Here is a 22,918-nt window from a genome sequence, read left to right on the forward strand (position 1 = left end):
TTGGCCCTGAGGGGCGTTCCCTCCTTCTCGCGCGCGACTCACTCCCGCCGCGGCATTTACCTCAGGCGCCTTTTCCCGCCTTTTTTGGCCAGGCGGGCGATTTTTCGACGTTGTCCTAAAAACACTCGCAAGCACCACACATTTTAACACTTTAAACAAAATCTCCTTTTCAGCGGAGCTTTTTTTCTCTCGCCTCCGCCTCACTATGAAGTGTGTGATTGGGGGCGCCCACGTCCGAGGTAGCGCCCACAGGCCTGAGGAGACAAAAAAGAAAAAAAATCCCATTATCATCATCATAAAGAGCAGTGATTGATTAATAAATACTAAATCTTCCTAATTTATTCACATTCCAGCATTTCACATTATGTCCCTGGAGCTATGTCGACATAAAATCACAAAAAGGAGCTATAAATGCTCTTTTTAAAAAGATATTTATCAATAGACCGCAAAGGAAAAAATAAGGATCAATATAACACAAGCCTTACAAGGACCTTTAAAGCAAAAGTATTTTATACATTATATACAGTACAGTACAAGGTATTATAGGAGAAACACAAACTTACTGTATTGTGTATGTAACATTAAAACATAGACAATACAGTCAAATTTTAAGTTTTGTTTTGGATACCGTGAACAAACAGTATCTGCGGGCATCATTTTTCAAGCCACTTCCCGCTCCGTGGATGCCAAAAAACCGCGGAAATATGGAACGCTATACATGGCATGGTCTCTAGCTCGCTCTAGAGCCAATTCTAGTAAATACACCCTGGGGATACCTATAAAAATAGTTCTGTTGTTTTTTTTGTAATTAAGTATTTTCTGACGGGATAAATGAACTAGGGGATAAATGGATCCCACAGATAGGGGGAATCCAACTGTGATCTTGGAACATGTCCTTGAGGACATCTAAGAGCAACCTGCTGCAATAACTTGAAATAAATTTGGCTTCATTCTGCGTAGACTTCTGGATTGTATGGCATATTGAAATATAACCACCCTATTTTGTTCTGTCCATATTTTCTCCCCAGTATTTGGAAGGGCCATACATGCCCTTGCACGGATCAGTGACGAATTTTGGTTTGATCCAGTGGAAAAAGGCGTAAGTACACGCAGAGTTTTTCTGTCTACGCTGTACAGTTATAGCAGTTTGATGCGGCTTTAATGGCCACTCCATCCAATTAAACCCTGGGATTTTCAGTTTGGGGGCAGGACTTAGATTTCTTTTTTAGAGAGGTCTAGCACCTGTCCTTAAGGGAGGGCAGATAAACTGCAAACCACGCCAAACTACAAATCCCATAACTCCATAGGGTAGAGCCGCCACCGTTAAAATGGCATCAAATTGCAATAACTGTGTGTGTAGATGTACTATAGAACAGTGTGAGAACAACCACATCCTGTGTTAAACAGATAAATTTGTTTTTACCACTAATTTCTGTTCTGAGCGCTCCTCAGAGGACGTGATCCGATTTACTCCCAGGTTTAAACCCGGATGTCCCACTTCTGGAAGCCCGGTGGGAAATAGCTCAGTAGTTATGTATCATTGCATATATCATTGCAATAAACAGATTAAATAGATTAAACCACCTTTTCTGGAGCTATTTCGTTGCCAGTGAAATTGTAGCAGATCATTTGTTTACGGCGACATACTTGCCACTTACTGATATCAATATTTTAGTTTTAATTTTTTTAAGAACATAACCTCTGATATAACCATATTATAATTTGTTTGTTTGTGCCTTGACACAGATACAATTCCCTGCTGAAAATGCATTTGATTATATTTACAGCTTTCCCTGAGATCTGTGAATTCGTCTCGGTCGGCCTACGCCTGCATCTTCTTTTCATCTACCTTCTTTCAGCATTATTCCTGCACAAATACAGCTGAACAGAGTCGGAATAAAACAAACATACAACCTAGATGCCAATTGGCAATAAAGGTAAGTATGACAATAGACTATCTTTTATCTTATCAGTGTAGTATAATTATTTGGGCAATAAAGTACAGTAGCAATAAAATACTGTGAGTGGAATTTCACAAAGTGCTGTCTTCAGTTAAAAATGTGGCTTTGAACAATGCCTAAGTTTTCATCTGGCACAATAGCATTTTGCTAGAGCTGCTAGGATGTATTTTATTTTTATAAAATTGTTTGTATGCAATAAAGGAAGTGCTATCTGTAAGCATTTACTGATGGATTGTTAACCCACACAGTAATATTCTGTCAGTATTAATATGTAAGCTTTTCTCTCTCTCTAATACTGTCTTTTCAAGTGCTAACTATTATTCATCTGAGGTTCAATGTTTTTGGCTTTAAAGTACAGTACAAATTTTGATATACTGGAACAAGGACTTTCTAAAGACCCTGTATAATATTTGGCAAAGTAAGTTTTGCTCCTGGGAAAGTCCATTCAGCTAATAGTACTCCTTCTACTTCAGGCAGTCCTTCCTGTCTTTCGGTGCTTAAACACACTGGAAAGGAATGTGGAACAATGCAAGATTTATACAAACTTTCACGACTGCCATGTGGTTTTTCAGCTTTTCTGCAAACATGGTAGGTCAGGAAATGGCACATGACCTTGTGTGACCTTTTGTGGGACAGAAAACAAGGTTTAAAACATTACTAAGAGTAAGATCATAAAAACAACTTTGTATAATTCTGTTTGCCAATGAGAGCTTTGGGTGTGTTTTTTTTAATTAGAACTGGTATTTTCCCAAGTAGTTCTGTTATGGCCTGTGGCAGTGTCAAAACATCCTAAGAAAAGTCAAAGCAAATTTGGGCACAATTGAAATACCTTTTTGGATCCAGTTTCAAATAATTAAATAAAGCTGCATGTTCTATTAAACACCTCAGAATAAAAAAAAAATAACAGGACAAGTTGCAAATACATCTTAATACATATTTTCAACAAAAGCATATGATACAATGAACTAGTTGAGCCATTTTTTCCCTGCATTGGGTTTACACATAGGAAAGAATTAGACTTGAGCAGATAAAGTAATTAACGAGCATGGTTGTTGTGGGTTTTTCGGGTTCTAATTAACGTGCACTTCTTGAGAACGAGTTGAAGTGCAGTCAGTGGCCACTAGAGAGCACCATATGCCACCTTTTATTTTGATGAAGGAATTAAGGATTCAATGTTATTAAAAACAAATCAGCAGCAAACAGGCAAAGACCTTTCTCTTCAGACAAGCTTTTCCTTGACGATTGGTGGTTTGGGAAGGTGTTTTTTTTTTAATGGACTGCTGTGTCTTGTCATTTTAAATGTGTTTCAGTACTGATTTTATTTACAATTTTTAATCTTATAGTTGTTCAATTCTTTTTAAATATTTGCAATTTGCATCGTCTGTTTCAAGGGGCTACCCAAGGTAAGAGTCCTATTCAGACTGTGATTCTACAATGCTATGAAGTGTCCTACTGGAAACTGTTCCCCCCCCCCCCCCCCGTTTCTTTGCATACTTAAAAAAAACTTTTGTTATAAGCATTAGGGAGAACCCCCCGTGCTGTTCCTGAGTTAAATAAATAAAAATAAATAAATAAATAAATGAGTTGAGACCAAAGAGAATCTTTTTCGGGAAGCTGTGTCCTCAAGTCTATGCTAATGAGGGACTGTAATCTCTCTCCTTAGGTGTTATGAGAACTCATAACTTAGCTTTCCAGGAATGTGAAGCTTTGCAAGTTGTGTTTGGAAAACACCTCTGCCCGAATGTACTGAAAATCCAGCCCAGGTACGGAAAGGAACCTCCTGGCTACCAATCAACTTGCTTCTTATCAGAGAGTACAGTATGTTAACAATTACAATATAAAGGCTCACTTCTCATTTTCAAGTCATTTGGCTCTCATTAATCAGATAATCAAATTTATTTGATTTATAATACCAACAGCGTTCAAGACAGTTTAAATGGGAACAAATATAGCCACAAGCCAATGCCTTTTTCTTTCTTTCTGTTTCTTCCCCAACCCTTCCTTTCTTAGTACCATTTAGCCCAACAAACAATTATGAAGACAAGAAAACTTGTATAGGTTTTTTTTTCTCCCCATGTTGCCTGGTTCCTGCAAAAGTGACACTAAACTGTGGATTTGGACTTTTCTCTCATGGGTCAGCTACCTTAGTTATTTTCAGCATTGCTGGCCCTTTTTACCTGGTTCATCCTTTTTACTTACGAGGCTGCTTGAGTACTCTGGATAGGAATAGCAAAAAGAACTAGGAGATACATAAGGCAAAATAGAGTTCTGGCAGATCTCCTTTCTTTCTATCAATAACTCTGTACCCTCAAGTCAATTCTGATTTACAGCGATTCCTTTCCAGAGTTTTCTAGGTACATATAGAGTACTTGAGAGGGGTCTTCTATTCCCTCCTTCTGGAGGTGCTTTGTAACCGTGCTACACAAACCAGCTCCTTTCAGGCACTGTGTGGAATCAAATTCCCAACCCCTGGTTCTAAATGAAGCTAAAACAGTCTACCCATTTTTGCTATTTGTGTTTTTAAAAAAGCAAAGAGTCCAATTTCTGGTCTCAAAGACTTGTCACATTTTTCATGCTTCTCAGGCAGCTGTCCGACATACTGGTTCATTTTCCAACCTATCAGGATGAAGTGACACTCGCGGCAACGCCATTGAAAGTCTGTTTCAAGACTTACCTTGAGGATGACGCAGGTAAAAACGAAGCTTGCACTGTCACATTTACACATTTAATGGTGAGATAGAAAATAAATTAGAAGATAATGCACAGAATGAAATAAAACAATGATGTCTTAAGGAAGAGCATCTTGCATTTTATGCGGCTCAAAAGTGATTTAATTGTTTGATTAAATTAAGCAAAGAATACATCTGGAAAAGAAATACATCCCACCATCCATGACTCGCTTACAAATCATGGTAATTAATGATGTTTTTTCCACATATGCTATGTGGCACTGGAATCACACCACTCTGTCACACAGTGGGGCCTGCATTTTACCATGGGTGAACATATACCACAGCTCAGAATTATGCACCCAATATGATTAGGAAGACATTCACTTGTTTTCCTGTTAAACTGCTTTCTTGTTCATGTCTGTCATTTTCATGCTTTTAAAAATAGATTTTGCCAAGGCCATGCATACAGAAATCCACCTCAGCCCGGAAGAATTTGAATATTTTCAAATTGGAGTCGACTCTGAAGTCACCTTTTGCCTTAAAGAGCTGAGGGTAAAGTTGGTGACCCTTATTTGCTTGGCTGGAGGGCACGTCCAGCTACATTATGTGGCTAGGCTCTTTTATGGGGACTAGTTGGAAAAGTCTTGCTTCAGGAGGTTGGTTACAGGAAATGGGAGGAGGAAAGAACTGCTTAGATATTGACAGTAAATCTAGACGTTTGTCTGTTTCACCCTAAGAAGCCATGATGTTATTGGCACCCAGAGGTAGCCGACTAAGTAGCCCACTGGCTAGGAATGAAAGAACAGGTGGTCTGCAGCCACTAAAGAATTTTTTAAGAGTCCTCATATTGTCTTATCACTTCAACAGTCACAGGCAGCAGGCTCCCCACAAGTGAGGAATATTCTGGCTTGAGTTTATATGGGTCGTGTTGGCTACATTTCTTCATGTTGTAGCTGCAGAGAAAGAATGAGGTCATGCTATTTATTCACTCTATTTTGATGTTATTCATGAAACTAATAAGAAAATGTTAAAAGTACAGCTGGCTTTTCCGTCTGGAAGAGGTTGCTCAAAGTAAGTACCTAACACTCTGTAGTGTTTATTCCCAACCGTGCATCGCCAGAGTTCCCGTTGTAGGTCCTCAAACATGGACCCTAACTCTGAGGAAAGGATAGGTTGTAAATCTAAATAAATCAGTCAAAATGGCAAGGGAGTTTGGAAATGATCAGAAAAATGTCTGCTCTGCCCTGCCCCACCCGACTCAGATTGGGAATAAGTACATTTGTGATATTATATTGGAATTAATTTAACATCTTTGACTTCCTCTCAGGGTCTTTTAGCTTGTGCAGAAACTATCAGTGCTCCAGTCTCTGTTCATTTTGGTGTTTCTGGAAGGTAAGTTGATGGATACAGTTTGCTCAACTAATAATTGAAACTGCTTAAGCTGATTGTCTGTAATGTGTATGGGGCCATAAGTGAATGTATTATATATAAATGCAGGGACACACAAATATACAAACACATATTGAGTACATGCATCTGTAAGGACCTTCTTGCATATACCACAGAGCATTTGCACTTAAGCAACTCACATGTCAGACTTGTGTATTGAGTGACACATCAGAAAACAATGGTGCCCACAACCCACAATTTAAGTGTGCTGTAATTCAAGTTTGATTTTTTTTAAAGGTTTAAGTCATTGTACTACCCAGTGTGGTGATAGGAAGCCAAGCCATGCTGTAGTGCTTCCGATCAAAACTGGAAAATGGTTACAGAAGTCACTTCTGATATGTACATACACATATACCTACACACACACACACATATATATCTGCCAGAAGTAACCAGGAGCTAATTCTCAGCTCAGATTTATGTTTCCATTTAAAGACCTGTCGCTTTCAGCATTGAGGACTTGTTCGTGGAAGCCAGTTTTGTTTTGGCTACATTAACAGAGGCTGAACATGGGGCATCCTCTCAAGAGCCTCTTTCACAAGCTGAGAAAAGGTAAAAATTTAAAGTCCAATTATTATTATTTTTTTGCCAAGGGCTTGATTTTAGATGACGTTCAGTCTCTTCAGTTTCCAGAGAGCAGAGACACAGTTGTTGTGGGTGAAGTCCCAAGGAACTGATAGATAGTAAAAGGAATTCTTTCTTACCACTAAGCTGTCGTTATTACTCAAGAGCACTTTTCTTCCTGGGAGTTAATTGCTCTCATCAGGATAGTAGCCAGAACAGCCGTGTTTATTCAATACAGCGCAGGCCATTGACTTGTGCTTTCTCAGGTTTTGTTCACATGCTGAGCAGAATCCCAGATGTTGCTGTCAAAGCGCAGAATCCCCCACAGCACCATCAGAATCTAAGAGGGAAATTATTCCCACGGCCGAGCCCCAGGCGCCTACCCATTTCTAGTTAACGTAGGCAACATTGATGTATTAAGGAACACAAGAGAGCTGTTTTATTCTGAGTCAGACCAGCAGTAACCTTCCAAGTGCTTGTTTTAGCAGAAAGGCAGTGAGAATAGAAGTGTTTGTGTGTGTGTGTGTGTGTGACTCTTGTGGGAACAGAAAAGTAACGAAGCACATGCAACTCTATGGCAATTTAGGAGTCATCCAACAGAGAGATGCCATCAAGACACCGTCATCTGTAACAAGGATGTCAAAGATCCAAAAACAGCCACAACTCCAGCCCCTAGGTTTACTGTGACGGAGGGCCTGGCTCCACCTGACCCTAGCCACAACAAGGTAAAAGGGGAAACCAAAGAGGGGCTGGAAGAGGCTATTCCAAGAAGCAAGCTTCACACCCGTGCTTTTTGGTTGGCATTGAATTGGTATTTTGATACCTTGGCTGTACTGCCCCATCCAGAAATGCAATAGAAAAGGGTTTTATGCTGTTGTGTATAGAATCTAGGTATATATTGGTTCTAGTTGGGAAACCACATTTCCTCCCTGCCAAGACCGGTTGATAACTGGTAAATAGTAAGTAACTATGGCTGCAGACAGAAGTGGGAACGAGGAGGTAAGAAGCAAATAAGCCAAGTAATTCCATTGGTCCAGATAGGTGGGGTACAAATCTAATCAAATCAATCAATAAATAAAGTACCAGTCCTTAAAAGTTGCTAAGTCCTTATAATGACCCGTTTGAATAGAAATAGTGGGGGGGGGGGAGGAACCAGGGGTACTCTCTTGAGTTGATCCAAGGGGCTCCATCAGACTGAATGGATTAATTACCTAGGAAAAAGAAAGCCACTGGCAGGTAACTTCAACCGCAATCCAGTCTGTATATACACCCGTCATTCCCATAGCAGGCCCTCATCTCTCTGCAAAATTGGAAGGGGGTAACTAAGGACATGACAGTTAACTCTTCTACCATTACTTTTTCTAGTTTCATTCCTTGTTCTTTGGAGCAGTTTCATCCACGGAGCAGGATATCACCCACATATTCCATAGTTTGGCAACCGCAAGCGATACAGAAGAGGATTTGAGCCATGGAGAACTCTCGCCGGCATTTTAATGCTGCAAAATATCCATCTGTTTAAAAGGTTTGATGCCGTCATCGGGCAACCTATGTATCTGCTCGACACCCAGACTACTTGAGTTTCTGCTAGTTTTTAAGACATGTTTCACAGTATTAGAATATCCTCATTATTTAGTACTCTTGCGAGAAGATTCTGGACAAATATTTCATTGCCTCTTTATCGCCTATGTAACATTTTCAAAGCACTGAATCAAGAATTCAGACATGACTGGTGAGGCTAAGTTGAATGAGTATAACTGCCTTAGCTTATTTGCACTTACCTGTGAGATTTGAGGGGATCGTTTGGGCAGGCTGAAGACGGAGGTGGTACAGATTGGGCTCTGTTGCTCCTCCACGTTTAATCAAGGTTTGTAAACTCACCAGGCAATAAAACTACTTTTGAGAATACAGTACTGGGAAAAAAACCTTGGAATACAACAGTGAATTGGGACTTTTTTAAACATGGTGTATGCATGTAGCTCAACACAAATGCTGTTGTCCCAAACAAACGAACAGGTATGTGGTTGTTTCAGGCCCAAGAGCGAGCAGTTGCCCAGGGCAACCTAACAAAGAGTCACACACGGATCCAGGGCTGTGCCCTTCTTTGAGCGCCAACCCCCTACAGTGGAGGAGAATGGGACCAGAACTGCTCATGGACGTTCAGGGTGGAGAAACAGACCAGCTAGTAGAAGTAGAGAATTCAGGACATTTCTGCAGCCGATTTCTGTTTACTGGATGCCAGAATAATTTGTTTTAAGCTTTGCCATAAGCTTTTTGCAAATAAAGTAACTGGTATTTTGCCCTTTCATTTGAACCCCTCATTCATTATACGGGTTTTTTTTCTATTGCTATTCCTATTAATCTTTCCAGTTCATTGTTCCCCACTCCTCCTCACCTCCAAAAATTGCCATGTGCGTGTTCCATCAAGCATTTCTCCTGCACAATCTCACTGGAATTAACAGAAAGTGCAAGTACGCACTCCCCTTCCATTGTGATGGTAATTGTACAGAACATACTCCTTTCATATGGCCTCTGGAATAGAAGTTGTAACTGCATTGGCCCTGCAATTTATGCTTTCCCCAACTTCAGTGTTTTTATATTCCTGCAAGAGTGGAGAGGTACTGATAATCTGGTTTTTGTTAAACAATTAAGATCATAAATCCTCAGAAAACATTGCTCTAGGACACACTAACCTACTACAATGGGCTCGAAGCCAGAATAAGTCAATAAAATTTGGGCAAGGTCACATTTTAGCAGTAACACTCCGCCAGGAGTGGGTGTTGGCAAGACCCTCTGAGCACAATCACTGCTGAAAAACCCAAGCACAAAGATTGTATAAATACTATATTTATTAAATATCTTTAGTTCATTTTAATGTATTTACAAGATACTATTCTTGCACAAATTATACTTCGGACATCCAATTCACATAATTCTCTTTTAGGTAAGCACAGGTAATGATAGTTTCATTTAACAAGAAAAAAAGAGAGCATCCTCATTAGATCAGCTATCTTTGTCAGATAATTTAAAAACAAAACAAAAAAAGTCCATGTCAATATTTATTCTGTTTTTCCCACAGAAAAGCAACCTACCACCCAAAGAGAAATTTCAGTCACCGTGTCTTTTGTCACTGCTTTCACTATGGACAGTTCTCTCCATGTCCAATTTGGTCCCAGATTTCCAGGCTGGTTCCCCCCCACACACACACACATTTTATTTGTTGCTGCTGAAATAACAGATTGTAAAGCGTCTCCTAGGGGCTCAGATCTAGAGTCCCACCCACCCGAACCGAAGAAGAAGCGGAGATCCAGAGAGGACGCCTCCCCAGCAGAAGAAAAAGTCAAAAGGCAGCAGTTCCAATTGACTACATTGTCCCTTCTGTTCACAAAGCAAAGCAGAGGCTCCCGTCCTCCCACAGCAGGATTTTAAGGGCAAAGGAGCAGAGCCAATCCACAGAAACCCCGTGGGATCAGTCAGTTCCGCTCAGAGAAACACCCGAGTCCTCCATGCTCTCAACCAACAGCTACAATAACAAGGAACCGTGGACATGAACTCCTCCATGGATACGGCTATGTCACATTAGCCATGTATCTTGTCTCTACAGATGGGGTCACCCAACGGGAGACCTCTCCGGAAAGCAGGTTCTGGAACTGCTACAGCGTTCGGAAGTGATGCAGGGCTACTATGAGCCGGGGGTTGCTTCCTCCAAAATGTTCAGAAAGCAATTCTGCACCTGAGGGTCTCCACATCTGTGTCCCCAATTTAGGAGAAGACAAAACCTGGACCTGGACTTCTCTGCACCACGAGTTAAATTACCTCCTCAGGGTTAACAAGCCACTACTCTGAATAATTGGTCAAGGGCTCTTTTCGTAAATGCACACGCCCTGCCTATCTCCTTGTGTAAAAATATATATTTGTGCGCAGACAGCTTAAGTTAATAGGAAGAAATCAGGCTCCATTATGTTTGAGTGCACATCTTAACATGGAAAAGAAAAAACCCAACCACCTCGAGCGTGCAGTAAAAAGACGTAATTCTTTATAATACAGTATTGCTTTAAAGAGAGATGGCAAAAAAGCTATAAACTGTACTGGTCTTTGGTGTCCAGCGAGGAGGGGGGCGCTTGATGTCTGCACGTTTAAAAACTCAATTTGATCATTTAAAAAAAAAGTGGTACTAAGAGACAAATGGCTTTATACAGTGCTTGACAAGAAATGCTCTAAAGGAAGCAAGGGCCAGATATTAGGACGGATCCTTCTTGAGAGGATCCAAGACGCTCCCCACACACTTTGTATAAAGAAGGGGAGGAGAGAACCACCTCTTAAGCATGGGAGAGACGCCTCAGTCCTCTGCACACGTGTTTGAACGGAAACCCGGGGGAAATTCTGCAGCACGTCAGCCCTCCTAAGAGGTGCTTACAGGAAACGAGGAAGTGTAACCAACAGTGAATATGGGCGATCTCTAAGCACAAACGAAGTCCTGGGGAAAGGAACAACTGCAGAAAATAAACTCGGTGCACTACAGCATTAATAACATGCCTTCTAACTGAAGAGACACAGGAACAGCTTGTTCAGCGTTAAATTGTACAAGGGATTGAAATGGTTTGTGCAAAGCTATCATTTGCCACATTTAAAAAAAATTTATAGCACTATCATTGTCTTCATTCCTTTTTATTCCACCCTGTATCCACGCCAAAATAATTATCATAATCCCATTTTTCAAATTAAGTGGTTAAGGCATTCTGAAAAGAAATTAAAGGTCGTTTACAAAAAACTGTCATGCCCCAAATCTGGAAAAAAAAGAAAAGAAAAGGTAGATTACACAGCTTCCAAATGATTTTGCCCATTCTGATGGTAAATTAAATGCCTGTTAGAAGCAGGATGCATTGAAATAGTGACATGTACATGGTACATGTGACATAATTATAAATAAAAAGCTTGACACCATTATGCAAATATACAGTACAACCACAAAAAATATTTAAAACAGGCTGAGGTAACCTCAAACGTACAGTTTTAATACAATAAGCCTGGCCGTAAAGCTCCCTTTCATGTTTTTTTTTTCCACAAAACGGAAGATTTCCTTACTGGCCAAGCTCATCATCTAAACATCAATATTACCCAACTTCTATATAAAACATGGCTTTTCATTTCTAAGTACTTTTCTATCAGCAAAAAAAAAAAAGTTATGAAAAACTGACCAAAATATATATATCTTTATAGCTATTGGTTTTTACGTGAGCTTTTTTAAAAAAAAGGGGAGGGAGGGAAAGTCGTAGCTCCTGAAGAAACTGGACTGAGCCAACGAAATGAAGGGAAATGCTATTTTGCGAAATGGCTATTAGATACCTGTAAACATTAAAAGTTCATTCTGGAAATCCTACGTATCAGCTACGAAAATTTAAATGCTGTTTCTCCAGCATTTTGCACATGTGCGATTATTTACTGCCGCGGGAGCGCGAGCAGAGAGGCATGTCGTTTGAAACCAAGCAATTCCCCCCCCCCCGACTCAAAAGTGAAGATTCAGCACTGAGGATTCGCCACTTGCAACGCCCTTCGCCCTTCCGAGATGCCAAAGCATCTCGTGATTCCTTTCCCTTCCATTGTCCTGGCTTCTTCAGACTTCATTAGGACTCAAAAGCTCTTTAGAAAACTGCTTTTCTAAGGTCTCATATGAAGAGATGATAGGCCCAACTGCCATCTGTACGATGATGGACAAACACTTTCACCCCTACGCTTCTCTCCTCGGCCGACACGCAACTCACAGGGCACAACATGCGTTGCAAACTTTTTCCTTGTGCTCCTCATTTAGTAACAGACAAGAAGGCTCCGGGGCTGACATCCTATATACCAAGGGTCTTGGTGCATTTGGAAGCTTGTGGAGAACTCGTATAAACACAAGCCTCATCTATCCTCGTATAAACACAAGCCTCATCTATCCTACTACGTTCCTTGAAGGACGGCAGTGTGACCTTTCACGGATGAAAAACGAAGCGTTTTTCCCAACAACACGCTGGCACCCTCAAGGAGGTTCTCTTGATCTTTTTTTTTTGAAAAAAGCCCATCTAAGTTTCCATTTAAGAACAGCCAATTTCTACTAACTGCTCATTCTCTTCAGAGCCGTAACCTTGATGACTTCCGCCTTTTTCCCCCAACACGACACAATTTTTACTACTCAGCTGTGAAAAAGAAAAAAACACTTCAAGTATTGAAATTCTTCTTATTTCTTGCTGGCAGAGGTACCCCAGTGTACTCCACAGCGGCGGATCACGACGGAGACTTTGGCCGTGTTTTAAAAGAGGCCATGGACGTAATAACAGAACAGCCACTGAGATCAGCTGAAGAGAAAGCCATCCCGCCAGCAGGAAACAGTACATACGACGGTGGGAACAGCTGGAAACACACAGAGCCACCAAACTGGATCTTTTCAGCCCATCAGTCTGTATACTCCGCGACTATTGAAAGCAGGACGGTGATGTCATCTGGTTTCCCACCTGCAAAATCAAAATGTGTCAGTATTGTTGTTGCTTTTGTTAACGAGAAGACCAGCTAAGGCCTTGTCTTAAATTATTAATAAAACCTGGTGGGGATGTCTGGAAAAACCATAGAAATCTGCACCTCCATAAGGCACAAAGCCGAACGATGGGCCGACCTTGAACGTTGCTACCGCACGGGAAACAGGCAGCCTCGCCTACAGGACCTCGTCCTTGTCCGCGAGACAGCTCACCGTGTCTGGGAGCGGACTCCTAGTCCCTGGAGAAAAGCTGGAAACCTTACCTCTTACGTTCAGCCCGTTGTCACACGCAAACTGTGCAAAGGGAGACATGTAGTTCGGATCGTAGGCCAGTTCGTGAGCTTGCTCAGCTATGCTTCTTGCTGTCTGCTGGATGCTTTCATAATTTGAATTCTAGATTGAGAGAGGCCAAAAGGAAAAAAAAAGATCCATGTTAATTTTTGAAAGGCTTTGCCTATTCACATTTTACAAGTGCACGCCTAAGAACTATTTACTCGCCTTTTGCCGTTGAAAGGTCAACCGCATTGAACCCAATAGTTTATTTTGCGAGGAAAGAAATACAAGTATGTTTCAGAACTCTACCTAAAGTAGTATATGAATGTCACCTACACCTACACCTACTCGGGAGCAGCTCCCGCTGGCACAAATCCCGGGAAGCTGCTCTTCACCTGAAAGCTCATATTGTAAGTCCTTTGACAACAGCTCATCTGCAGCGGATATTTAGCTGGTTGGAAAGCCCAGCTTGCCCTCGACTTCCAAACAACGTTTAACCTTGGACCAGTGTTCACGGGCCTCCTTTCTGCACAGGGAGAAAGAAAACTCTAGACTGGAGGGAATGTAAAGGGCGGCACAGCCACAGGGGCCAACAGCAGCACTAGCACACTACCTGCAAGAACATGGCTCAAAGTTGTCTTCTGAAGTTTTCTCCTCCTCGAGGGACCCACTTAAATGTCTGGGTATAGGTGCAGCCAAGAGAGGCAATTTTTAACAGAACTACACAGCGTTGACAGACACTCCTGGCCCAGGTTCGCACTGCCACATACTCTCTTGAACATGCCTCCCTCCCCTCAGATACATAAGCTTTTCTCAATCAGCCATTTAGCACAAGCATGGCTGAAACTAGAGGCTTAAGGTAGACTAAGGACACTGCTACTGGTGGAACTGAAGAGGAGGAGGAGGAGAGAGAAAGAGATCAGGAGAAATAAACTAATTTCTCTATTTATTTATTTATTTTATTTATTTATTTATTTAATTTATATGCCGCCCACACTACCCAAAGGTCTCTTCCTCGTTGAGAAATCCCGTTGGCACAGACTCAGCCTCTCTTTCTTGGTGAACTCCATCAAAGGAGGCCAGATTCATAGTGGGCCGTGGGGTGTAAAGGGCAAGACGCCAGACAAGAGCACCCCCCAAACCAAAAGCTCTCCATCCTCTAGCAAACAGAACAGAGCCCTCCCACCCCTCGCTTCAGTCTGAGAATTCCAGCACTTCCAAAAGATCCTGAGAAAGGTTTAAAACACTAAAGGCTTTCAAAGCCACGTGACAAAAGCTACCAGAAAACACAGCGTGTACAAGACATCCCCACTGGTTCCTGGCCCAATGAGCCATGACACTATTCAGTCCTTGGTCTATTTGTTATTTACTTAATGTATTTTTACGCCGCCTTTCTCCTTCAAAGGACCCAGCAGACGCCTATGACAGGAGGGACTCCCACTCATTCAAATTCTACGGTGCTGCCACCACGGAGAGAACAAGACCGTCTGCCTCCATCTCCACAGAAAGGGTGGGCTGCTTTGACATCTGCTAGGCACTCTGGGCCTTGGGGAACCCACTCTCTTTAAGAGCCCTAAGCCATGTGATGAGAGGGGCCGACATGACAGGGGTGCTACAAGGACGAGGAGACCGCGCTCACGGACTTCTACAAACGTTATAATCAGCTTGTGCCAATGCTATGATCCTCACAGTCTTTCCCCCTGCCCTGCTTCTGTGTCCCTCAGCCTGGAAGCCGGCAGCCGAGAGAGAAGGTCTAACACAACGCTGGTTACCTTTAGCTTCTTAAGCTCCTGAAGGATCATGTAGTCTGGCATGTTGTCAAACAGCCCATCTGTGGCGGTCAGGATGATGTCCCCCAGCTGGACGTCAAAGGTGGTGCTGTCGGCAGCATCTGGACTGTGAAAACCAGGAAGAGCAGCATACGTGAATGGCTCTTGCGTCAAGGCAAGACCCACAACGGGGAGGGAAACGCTGCTTGCAGCACCCTGTGTAGGCTAACAAGGCTTCATCTGGCATCAGTTTTTGGGGACGGGGGGGGGCAGTTTCATGGGCCTCAGGAAATGGGGCTGCAAGTCCTCAAAAACGCCGTAAAGCAACTTGCCAATCTTTACGGCGCTTAAAATGGCTTAAATCCAACCCACAGTCCCATCTCGAGTGGATCCACTGAATCAAAATGCTGAACGGCGAGTGGGCACCCTTGTACAATCCCACCTATTCAAAGGCTCCGCTCTACAAATCAAATCACAGATCAGAGGCATTCATTTTATACAAGACCTGTAAGGGGATAGCGCTGAGGAAACAAGCTTGCTGGGTTGCCATGGTAACACACAGTGAGTGTATTCCTAACTCCCCCCCCAACACTCTCCCTTTCCCTGGCTTTTATTTCTGGCAAAAGTGGTTCCAGGGGCCTGATCCTAAAGGGGGGGGGGGAATCTGGCTCCAGCTTCTTGGCGCACACATCCCTTTTACGCTGCTATTTCCCATAGGACAGAACATGCTTTTCCAACATTCCCGTTCCAGAGCTTGGTGTTCTGCCAAAGGGGAGTTTTGCTCACTCTGATTGGGCAGGGTGCACGGTCGGAAACTTCTAACTGTGCTGAAATACAAGCTGCAGTCACATGCTCCCCTCTCTCTGTTCTTCAAGTATTTGCTACCTCATGGCCAGAGTATGCAGGATGAGCAGAATCGAACTCTGAAAACGGGGAAGGCAGAGAACTGGACAGCGCAAGAGCCTCTGCGCAAGCCACACCAGACGCCCAGACGGAGTGGCACAAGAGGTCAGCCCTCAGAGTCCTTCTCGTTTGCTTGTGAATACGCTCAGCCTTACACACTCTTCCACACTTGCAACCGACTCTGCCTGCAGCAGTACAGAATGCAGATTTCCACACCATACACGCTGCGCCCTCTCTGAAAGATTACTTGCTCCACTTCTAAGCCAAGTAAGCAAAATACAGCCAAATAAATATTTCCCGCGGCTGCACACAACAGTAGTTCTGCTTGGGGTAGAAATCGTAAGAAGGGCAATACCAAAAACTGAATCCCTGAAAGAAAGAACCGGAACATGTGAAAACCAAAAGCAGAAACAGGTATAAAGGCTGTATAACACAACAGAACTGCTGCACTGCAGTCATCTTCCTCCTGCCATGAGTTCACACGGCTCTTCTGTGTATGAATGTTTCAGAAGACAGCAAGCATCACGAGAGGTGGGAATATTCCCTGTACCTCATAGGTACACCTTCCAACAAGAAAGGGCCACTGCATTTCCTGAAGGCTGGCCGGTCAGGGAGGAGAAAGATCACTGAGTGCAACCACAACACCCTAAGGCATAAAAAGCCACTTCCACATTGTGGTTTTAAGTTCTCTCCCTTGCAAAACGAATGGCAAAGATTAAAAATATGAACACAGAAAAAACAAAACCACAGGGGGAGGGGAACAAAAAGTGTCAATGAGTTCCTCTGGTGCAGTGTCCGCACTGTGAGGTGCAAACGCCCTCTCCTCCCGGTGACCTCTGGGACGCAACGGAACTCTCCTTTTGTCCTGGTGACAGACACTCCATGCCAAAAGACCTCACCTGTCGCTGAGGACAACCCCTTCCGCTTCGGGCGGCGCGATGGACAGCTGGAACGGAGTGTTGAAATAGTGCTGCTGCTCGTCGGACCGATGCACGACCTCCCCGCCTCGGACGACCAAGAACCCCGAGTCGCCCAAGTTGGCAGTGTGCAGGCGGTGACTCGTCCGATCCAGGACGACAATGCAGGCGGTGCTGCTCCCTGGAAGAAAGAGTTGGGATTTATGTGCTTTGAGGTGACGACAGAACCATAGCTGCTTTGACATTAAGGGGCCCCCCATGGGCTCTTCAGAGGGGATGAGCTCAGAGTGGACCAAATGGAAAGGCACTCCGCTTCCGAGGACCCGCTTTCTGGACTACTGCCCTGCACCGTTTCCAGTTTGCAGGAATCCTCTTCTCCTTCTCAATCCAACACAGCTTTCTTTAAAAGCTGGCATCTTAACCACTTGCAGCAACATCATCATTACTCTATAAAACAAATCAGCTGCTACATGGGTTTGTTCTCCTTTTAACCATTTTCTTTCACTTATGATTGGTAGAGGCAGGTGAAGGAGCAGCCTCCAAGCATCTTCATACTGAAGAGAAGATTACAGGCAGCAGTCACAACGCCTGGCGATACATTTTTTGCTGCACACAGGCCCAGAAAGGTACCAGGAACTGAGGAAACCTGAGTAAATTTCACACACCGGATCTTGTCCCGTGCTCTTAACCCAAAACAGCCAATAAGAGTTCAAGATAAGGGGAGATTTTAGAAGAACATGGGGGGATAGTTCTAGCTGTGAGGAAGCAAAAACTGGGAGAAAGGAGGAGTCAAATACTCCAGCTGATCTAAGATGACCTGTACGTAGAAATTCATATTAATAAACAATGTGCTCAACCCAGAATTTCTCTTGCGAACTGATAAGGTCACGATGAACTGGGCAGGCGCTCACAGCAAGAAGACACCTTGGCAGTTCTCTGTTTGGTCAGGGGTTTTGCTAAAAAAAAAAAAGGCATGACTTGATGAGACTCTGGGTCCCCCCCCCCCCTTGACCACTTCATGCAGAAAATCTATATTGACACCAAAGCAGAAATTCTGTGGCTGACATTCATTCCTTGGCTGCGTAACAAAAAGGACCTGACTCTTTCTAAGCTTGGCAGAAGACTGCTAAATATAGCTTCCATATTGAGAGAGAGAGAGAGAGAGAGACCTTCTGGTAGGGAGACTAAGGTCAGGTGAGGAGCACATGTGGCTGGGAGGACGACTTGCACTTAAGTGTGCCAAAGGTTGCCTGTTTCTGTTAGCTCAGCCGGCTTCTAGTGTGACCCAGGTACTGTGCAGGTCTGGATCTTCTACGGTTCTCCTTTGGCTGTTCCGAGTCGTGACGAACCCTTCGTCCAAGGAATAGTTCCAAGACACTCCTAAAGCACACACTCTGCTTCACAAACTCTCCGTGGGTTCAGTCAAGTGAAGGCACTACTGAAGGCTTTCGGTTTCCCCCTAAAATACTGGGCTGGATTTACTGCACTTTGATCAAACCTCACCAGATTGTCACCCGTCCCAAATTACCAACGGAGGGAACAGGGGAACTGAGCCTCAAGAGAACAAGGTTCGCTTGGGTCTCATGAGTTCATGTCAGGAGATGAGCTACCAACTGGGGGTTTCCCCACCGGAGACTCCTTATTGGCCGTTGAGAAGAACAGGAGTGTCATTGGCCGAGGACGGTGCAAGGAACCATGGGAAAGGAAGAAAAGGGGGGGGGGGATTCCCGGCAGGGCTCTTACCGAGCAGAGGGACTTTGTTCTGCAGCAGCTCACAGTAGCTTGTCGTGAGGATGCCCACAGGATTGCTCGGCACAAACCGCCCCTCCTTGACCAAGCGTTCACAAGTGCGCATGAGAGTCCCTGAGAACTGAGAAGGGTCCACGCCGTAGTCTCGCCAGCCACCGACGCCATCCGCGACCCCTACGCGAGAGAGATAATGTAACCAGTTAAGCAATCAATACATCCTTTGTATCGATACAAAAAGGCCAATGTTTTCACCAAAGCGCAACATTTCACTCACATTTCATTTGATACTTTTATCACTTCCTATCGGTACTTTTAAAGGCGGCTTTCTAAGCTCATCACTTGCTCCCTATAAGATGCCGTGCAAGGAGCACAGAGGTACATAATCACTTCCGACAGCTGAAGCCCCAAATAAGGGATTGATTATGTAACAACATTAAGACTACAGAAGTGGGAAAGGCACCCTTATGCAGATATTCCCCAGAACCAAGGGCAGGCTTTGCTCATTCCGTTCTGGAGTGACACAAGGTAGAGGAAGGAGCAATTTCCGCATTCCAGTACATTCGGAGCCCACGTCTCCCAGATATTCTGCTCTTTTGCCATTAGGCGCTAAGAACAACGTTGCCCCCTTCTGCTAACAGAACGGGTCGCCTTCTGCTGGTTTTATAGTGTGTCTGTTCACCAGGCAGGCAGAACAACAGGGGAAGCCATTCCAAAGATCCCGTTCAGGGTCACCTTCGTGGAAGACTGCAATATCAGAAATATTCTCAGAGGTATGGCCGAGGATCTGCAGTCTGCCCTGCAATGCTCAGCGGCTGCTTCTCCAGGTGGCAAGAGGCATAATGTAGCAGTTTATGGAATAAATTCAGACCATGGTTAATTATTCAGGATGCAGCATGAATCACTTTCCCTCAAATCAGAGGGTCGGCTGCAGATGGATCCCCTTTGGAACAGAAGGCAGCTTGCTTCTCTCCAGGAAATAAATAATCATTTAGTGCATAAAGTGAAACTCACTAATCCCCTGATTGCCCTTCACTTGGGACACCAGCCGAAACCGAGACAGAGGGTTCAAAATTGACCTTGGCATGAACTATGTAATCCATCAGCATTACAGCCAGACTCAGACATCAGCATTAATCTGATTTCTCCCAAAAATAGTCACAGACTTCCAGATATCTGTTTTTGTTTAAAAAAAAAAAAGCCAAGGTCTGCCAGAACGGAAAAGGAACACTGCTTACAACCGCCACTGCTTTTCACAGCAGGACAGGTGCAAAGAATCATCTCTCCTTCCTACAGCTTCAGGAAAGGCAGGCGAATGCCCTCAACAAGAAGATGCTGAATTTCCTTCCCTAGTAACACTTCAGCTGCTCTCTCTGTGGTTAAATAGCACAGTCACCTTTGATGACTTTGGTAGTTCTCTCATTTGACCAATGATTTTTGTTTTGTTTTGTTAATTTTCTTTTCAAAAATTAGAAGGGAATGAATGTATTAATCTATGCAGGAACATCCAGTGCAGGGACTAATAATCTACAGCAATGCAAGGCAGTCAGAGAAGCAGATGAGAATATGCAAAATAAGTTCAGTGGGTGCATAGGTAGAAAATAATGGCACTTCTAAGGACATTCATAGACACACAGCTTTTGTTTTTTCTTATATGTACCCCCCCCACACACACACACACACAAAGAGAGAGAGATAGACAACAAACTTTTAAGTACAGCCAAATGTTTTTTTTAAAAAAACATTTTTTCCCAAGGACAGAACTACACTCTCCCTGCAGCCTTTGTACACAGTGGTGACCCAGTTTAACTGTTTTCCTAGGTAGAAAAATATAACCGTGTGCAGATCAAGACTGTCGGTTACAAGACGGGGGAGACGGGCGTAGCTGGCATAGAGGTCCTTGCATTGACAGCAGCAGCAGCTTGGTGCTGAACAGCTCCAGTAGTGACTACGTTATTCAGGCCCCTAAGCATCTCATCAAGATTTTATATTCTTTTTTTTTATTATTTAAAAAAACTAGGGATAAGGTAAGGAGTACAAAAGGTAGAGGGGGATATGGGGGAGGGGGGGAAGGAGAACACAAAATTGTCATCCAATCTGTTTGTTCATGTTGCGATGTCAAGTCGACTTTTTCGCCTTTCTACAATTTGATTGCCCTCCAGGTTTCAAATTACACTTACATCTTAGTTTAATTCTATGATATTCAAGCACTATCTGGTGACTCAAGCCATTTGTATAATAAATCCCATCGTTCAGTTGCCTTTTGTATTGGACAGTCAGTCTTTCAACACTTCTGATAGAATATCCATTTCTGCCGCTTCCCATACCTTCTCAATGAGTTCCTCTTGTTTTGGTATCTCCAATTTCTTCCAGTCCTTAGCATAAAGAATTCTGGCTGCAGTATATATAACTAGGTAGCTCTTTGTCTTACCTATATTATCTGGTATAATGCTCAGTAAAAAACAATTCTGGGGTTGGATGTTGGGGGTTTTTCGGGCTCTTTGGCCATGTTCTGAAGTTATCGAATATTGTTTGTTCTGTGTAAAGGCCCTCTATTTTATCTTTTCTATACCTAGATTCCACTTGTGCTCTGGACCACCAGTCTAGATATGTTTTGTATTTCTAACTCTTATTTAGACCTTAACTCATAATCATTTTTAAATAGATCTTGATGTCTTAAAAGTTTCCCTTCTGTCATGAGGTTAGGTTATGTAACGGCCTCTATGGGTGATACCCAGCCTGCTGTTTTTTTGGTAAATCTGCTGGATGATCTTTTTCCAAGTCCCTAGTTATCATATGCGAGTTGAAACTTTTCTGCTCTTAATCTTTTTTGTACCATAGAAAAGCATGCCAACCTAACTGTAAATCATGTTGTTCCAATTTAAGTAGTCTATCATTACCCATGTGTTCCTGCCTCTAGCAGGGATCAGGGGCTAGAAGAGAGCTTCCCCAATCCTCCAAATGAAGGACTCTTATGTTATAAAAAGCACGAGCGCTACTCGAGGGACAAGGAAAGCGGACACAACCAGAAGGGCTTCTCCACACATCAGCAGCTGGGACGTCAGATAATTCCCACCTTTAGGCCACCGACCTATGCTAGCATTCCCAAGGTCAACCTAGCAGAAAGATTCTGCAAGGACATGGTTCAAAGGAGACCCTTCCATGGCAGTTTCCTTCTGTCCTAACAAAGCAGCCCCTTAGTTGGTCACGGACTGTCCTTCAACCCGTACGAAGTTTTATAGACGGGGCAGAAAGACTAATCTTGCCTTTTAAGCAAAATCACTTTGATTAAAGCTGGCAATTAAGTTTGAAAGCGAACGGAGAGGATAAAGGAGAAAAGCTTCAAGCTTATTTGGGAGGCCAAGGCTGGAAATCCTGCATACGTTTACCTGGAAGCAACTATTTTTACCTGATTTTTCTTCTCATTAGGCATGTATCAGATTGCACAACCATGATCATTCTGAATCAACCTGGGGTGGAGGCTGGTTGAGACAAAGGGGGCATTAACAGGAGGAAGGACAATCTGGACTCATTGCTAGAATATATTTTCTAGAAAGTCAATCAGCTAAAGAGTGTGCGGAGAGCAATTAGAAACTGAGATCAAACAGCCACTAAAACTCCAAAGCAGTCTTTTAAGGAAGGAGGTCAGGCGACGTTGAGATCTGTCTGAAAGGGACAGGATATAAATGGATAAAGATATAGCATTTCTCACACGTCTGCTCTGCCAGAAACATCTATTTTTTTTTTTTTTGCAGCCACGTTGAAGACTTGGCTACACAAGGAAGTTTGTGACCTAGAGAACAACTCTAGCCTAGAAAAAGGAACTCAACACAAGCAGAATAACAGAAGGCATTGAAAGAACTAAGAGGGATGAATATGTATTTGTATCTCATACACAGAGCACCTACTCCCAACAGGTCGTGTTCAAATACAATGTATTGCTAACTGTTCCCCAAAAGGAAGGGAGGAGAAGCATCTTTGGTAAACCTGATTCCTGACTAAGTGATTATCTCATTAAAAAAGAAAGTGAAAAGACTCACGTTATGCTACTAAAATTAAGTGACTTCCATGGAAAACAGCCTCTTCATGGTTCAACATGGATTTTGCCAGTCACAGAGCTGGAACAAACCCTACGGGTCACTGTCAAGGAGATACA

The 22,918-nt window shown here is 43.2% G+C and overlaps 2 protein-coding genes across 4 annotated transcripts in view; one reads left to right on the forward strand and one right to left on the reverse strand.

The window, feature by feature from the left end:
- Positions 1-11,627, forward strand: RAD9B (RAD9 checkpoint clamp component B). Of its 2 annotated transcripts, XM_020802660.3 has the most exons (11): positions 1-239; positions 1,029-1,099; positions 1,788-1,937; positions 2,435-2,549; positions 3,625-3,724; positions 4,545-4,651; positions 5,079-5,185; positions 5,961-6,025; positions 6,518-6,634; positions 7,233-7,371; positions 8,012-11,627. In XM_020802660.3, the coding sequence occupies exons 1-11, from the start codon at positions 206-208 to the stop codon at positions 8,138-8,140; spliced, it is 1,134 nt and encodes a 377-aa protein (XP_020658319.3). In that variant the 5' UTR covers positions 1-205; the 3' UTR covers positions 8,141-11,627. The 2 variants fall into 2 exon arrangements, with proteins under 2 accessions (XP_020658319.3, XP_072839544.2); XM_072983443.2 differs by lacking the exon at positions 2,435-2,549 and having other exon boundaries at positions 170-1,099.
- PPTC7 (protein phosphatase targeting COQ7) overlaps positions 9,475-22,918 on the reverse strand; it is an 18,539-nt gene continuing 5,095 nt past the window's right edge. For both annotated transcript variants that reach the window (XM_072983444.2, XM_020802639.3), the window contains 5 exons: positions 18,760-18,939; positions 16,999-17,197; positions 15,200-15,323; positions 13,418-13,547; positions 9,475-13,134 (listed from right to left, as the gene is read on the reverse strand). In XM_072983444.2, coding sequence (XP_072839545.1) covers positions 13,076-13,134; positions 13,418-13,547; positions 15,200-15,323; positions 16,999-17,197; positions 18,760-18,939 — 692 coding nt within the window. In that variant the 3' untranslated portion in view covers positions 9,475-13,075. The remainder of the gene's footprint in view (positions 13,135-13,417; positions 13,548-15,199; positions 15,324-16,998; positions 17,198-18,759; positions 18,940-22,918) is intronic.

This window comes from Pogona vitticeps, chromosome 14, assembly GCF_051106095.1.
Source record: "Pogona vitticeps strain Pit_001003342236 chromosome 14, PviZW2.1, whole genome shotgun sequence".
In the NCBI taxonomy this organism is placed as follows: Eukaryota; Metazoa; Chordata; class Lepidosauria; order Squamata; family Agamidae; genus Pogona; species Pogona vitticeps.